The sequence below is a fragment of the Alligator sinensis genome, unplaced genomic scaffold (genome assembly GCF_000455745.1).
Source record: "Alligator sinensis unplaced genomic scaffold, ASM45574v1 scaffold535_1, whole genome shotgun sequence".
NCBI classification, from domain to species: domain Eukaryota; kingdom Metazoa; phylum Chordata; order Crocodylia; family Alligatoridae; genus Alligator; species Alligator sinensis.
The window spans coordinates 2133779-2136840 of NW_005842157.1; the positions used below are offsets into that span (position 1 = coordinate 2133779).

At 42.2% G+C, this 3062-nt stretch overlaps 1 protein-coding gene across 4 annotated transcripts in view; it reads right to left on the bottom strand.

Moving 5' to 3' along the window:
• The window catches only part of CAMSAP2 (calmodulin regulated spectrin associated protein family member 2), a 92715-nt gene extending 91362 nt beyond the window's left edge, over positions 1–1353 (bottom strand). For all 4 annotated transcript variants that reach the window (XM_025206487.1, XM_025206486.1, XM_025206485.1 and 1 more), the window contains exon 1: positions 1195–1353. In XM_025206487.1, the coding sequence (XP_025062272.1) occupies positions 1195–1341 (147 nt within the window). In that variant the 5' untranslated portion in view covers positions 1342–1353. The remainder of the gene's footprint in view (positions 1–1194) is intronic.
• Positions 1354–3062: the final 1709 nt, after the last annotated feature.

Below are 3062 nucleotides of genomic sequence, written 5' to 3' on the forward strand. Positions count from 1 at the left end.
GGTCGGACTTGATGATCTATAGAGGTCCCATCTGACCCTGAAAATCTATTGGGCTACCCCTCCCTCCTCCGGGTCCCACTTCCTGCCCTGGCTCCTACAGGGATGGTGACATGACAGGAAGAAGCTGAAGTGCCTGTGCTGTGCACACAACAGAGAATGGGGATGGACACTTGCCTTGTATGTGTTCAGCAAAAGAAGGAGCCAGGCTGAGCATACTGCAGGTGGGTGGAACATGTAGCTAGGAGAGGCCAGAGGCTGCTGAGTGCTGTGGGCACTACATGGGGGGTCGGAAGGGAGGAGGAGAAGGGGGCACAGGACTAGCTCTGCAGTGCACAGAGCTGAGCAAAAGGGAGATGGGCTGGTGCAAGTAGCATGTGACTCCTAGGTTTGTGGCCAGTGCTGTCTGTAACCCCAGCTGCCCAAAAGTTGGACAGCCATGAAGTAATATGTCCAGAATCAGCAAAAGTTTGTGGGGAGAGTTAGAGAATGATAGGTTAATATTTTCATTTAAACAAGTAGAGGAGGAATCTGAGATATGCTTCAACAAAATCAGATTTTTCCAGGCAGCTCCAAGTTATCATCACCAGCACATAGCTCACTGAAAGCATGAAACAATTTATGCTTTATATCTTACAGCACTGAGACACAATCAGCAAATGCTGTATTAAGTGTTTCAACCTGTAATCCAGGACCACCTAGAGTTGTTGACTTGACAGAACATTGTGTTACCTGTCTTACAGAATGATGAAATAAGATTTGAGATTTCTCTATTATGCAATAAGCGATCAAGTAGATCACCCCAAGATATGGCTGAGTACAAAAGAGATTCCTATTTCCAATCATAGTTAAATATACTAGAGAAAGCCAGAGGTCTTCATTGGCTCTGCCAAATGATTTATTAACAATTTCAAAAGCAAAATGTGTCAGCAAGTGACTAAATTTCATTTCTCCCTCACCTAATTTTGGTTTCTTTATGTAGCAGTAAAAAACCTTTTATTTCAAGTTTCTTCCCAGCTATTTTTTTTAATTCTTGCTGGAAGTAAAGACTTTTACTTTGTATCAAATGAACATTATGTATTAAATGAAACCTGGAATATATGACTGTCTTCCAGAAATATATTTTTTTTCATTTATTTCCAGCTAGAACACACTGATTCTCTATGCAGTTTAACCTTACTTTAGATACATTCCTACCTTATTTATCCAGTACATGACAGCATCCTCAATGTCATAGGGTAGGTCTGTGGCTTGGAAGAAAGATGAATACTGCTGAGCACATGCAATCACTTTTTCAATACTGATCATCTCCACGGTATATGCCATCATCAAGGTATCTATCATGGCTAAATGAGCACTCTGCAAAGAGAAAAAGTTAGAGTTATTTTATGAGATACCATTTATTTAGCATGGAAAATTAAAGACTCTACACTATTTTTCCCTCCTCAAATTATGTGCGTGCATGTATGTGTGTGCATGCTTGCCTATTTTATAAGTATTTACAAAGATAAGCACAAAAAAGCACCACAGGATGTTTGAAGCCTGATAGCCAGAATGAGGGATAATGCTAAAAACATGAACAACAGATTTAAGAGGTAATGTAAAGAACAAGGGTGTTCACTTGAAAAATAATGCTTTTTGTCAAATAAATTTGTGTAGTCAATACAAATATTAACTGTCAAGAAGCAGTAATATGCAGCAAGTTGTAATCATAGTAGCAATGACTAAAGTCATACAATATTCACCACTAAGTTCTTATATAGCCAAAAGTGCATCTAATTATCGATAATTCCCCCCCAGTACCGTGTTTATCCAAACCCAAAAGAAAACCCCGAATTCAAGATGAATTTGTTACAATTTTCTATGTGCAGAATCTAATAATTGGAGAGTTATCTTAAATTCATATCCCTTACCACCCACTGCAGCGAAGAAAACAGTGGCATGGGGGACAGGAAGGGGGCAGGCAGTGGGGGAAGCAGTTGGAGAGCAAGCACTAGAGGACAAGCAGTGGGGAGAGGCAGATGGAGAGGAAGCAGCTTGACACCTGCCTTTTTTGCCCCCATAAACATGCCCCCTCCCATGCCTGTCACCTCCCTTGTACTTTTGGGTCCATTCCATTCCCCCTTGATTTCCTACCCAAAGCCTCTACCCCCTTGCCAAACCAATAGCAGCTGGCTGCTCCCTCTACTGCATGATAACCAAATTCAAGACAAGAGGCTTTTCCCACTCTGTTAACTGGTGGTGAGGGGCACCTTTTCTTGGATTTGAGTAAATATGGTAATTAAAAAAAAAATCTACTTAAGCAGGTTTTATCTATGCTAGAAGTAAAGTGCAAAGCTGTGTGACAAACTCATTTTGATAACTATAGATAACAGATTTATAAATGGAAGCATTTATTTTTTATGTATGTTAATTTTCAGTAAAAATATTAAAACTGAAGAATTTTTAGGCTATAGTGAAAGACTGAATATGATGGAATGGACTCACACTATAAGAAAAAATATTTTATAATGGGTGATAAAGAGAAGGAAAAAAAAAAAAGGTGACCAAATGCCAAGCATGAGAGCAAGTTGTGCTCGTGGCGTGGGGGAAGTAGTGGGCGTGGCCTGATAGCCACGAGATCGGCGGTCCCGGCCCGCACTGATTGGCAGGGGGCGGATGGATGCAGCCCGTTTAAAAGAAAAAGCGCGCGCGCCAAAAAGCTGGGACCCACGCCATATCGGAGAGGCCTGATCACCCTCACCGGAGGTCCTGCATCCACAAAATCCCTTCCCCCCGGACGCCCCCATCACGACCGAATTAGAGCTCTCGAGTTAACAGCGAGTTTATTCTTGAAACTGCTGTAAAGGAAACCACCTATACGAAAGTGTGAGTAAAGCATTTATTTGTTACATGCCTCCTTGGTGTTTTCTGTCGACGGAGGGAGAGACAGGAGAAGGAGGAACAAGGCCCCGTAACCCTTTCGTCCCTGGCCTGTTCGCGTAATACTTTTCTGGGTCCAACCACCCACCGTCAGGTTGGTCATGGCATCACGAACAGGATCCTCGGGGCAAAAGGGGAATGAA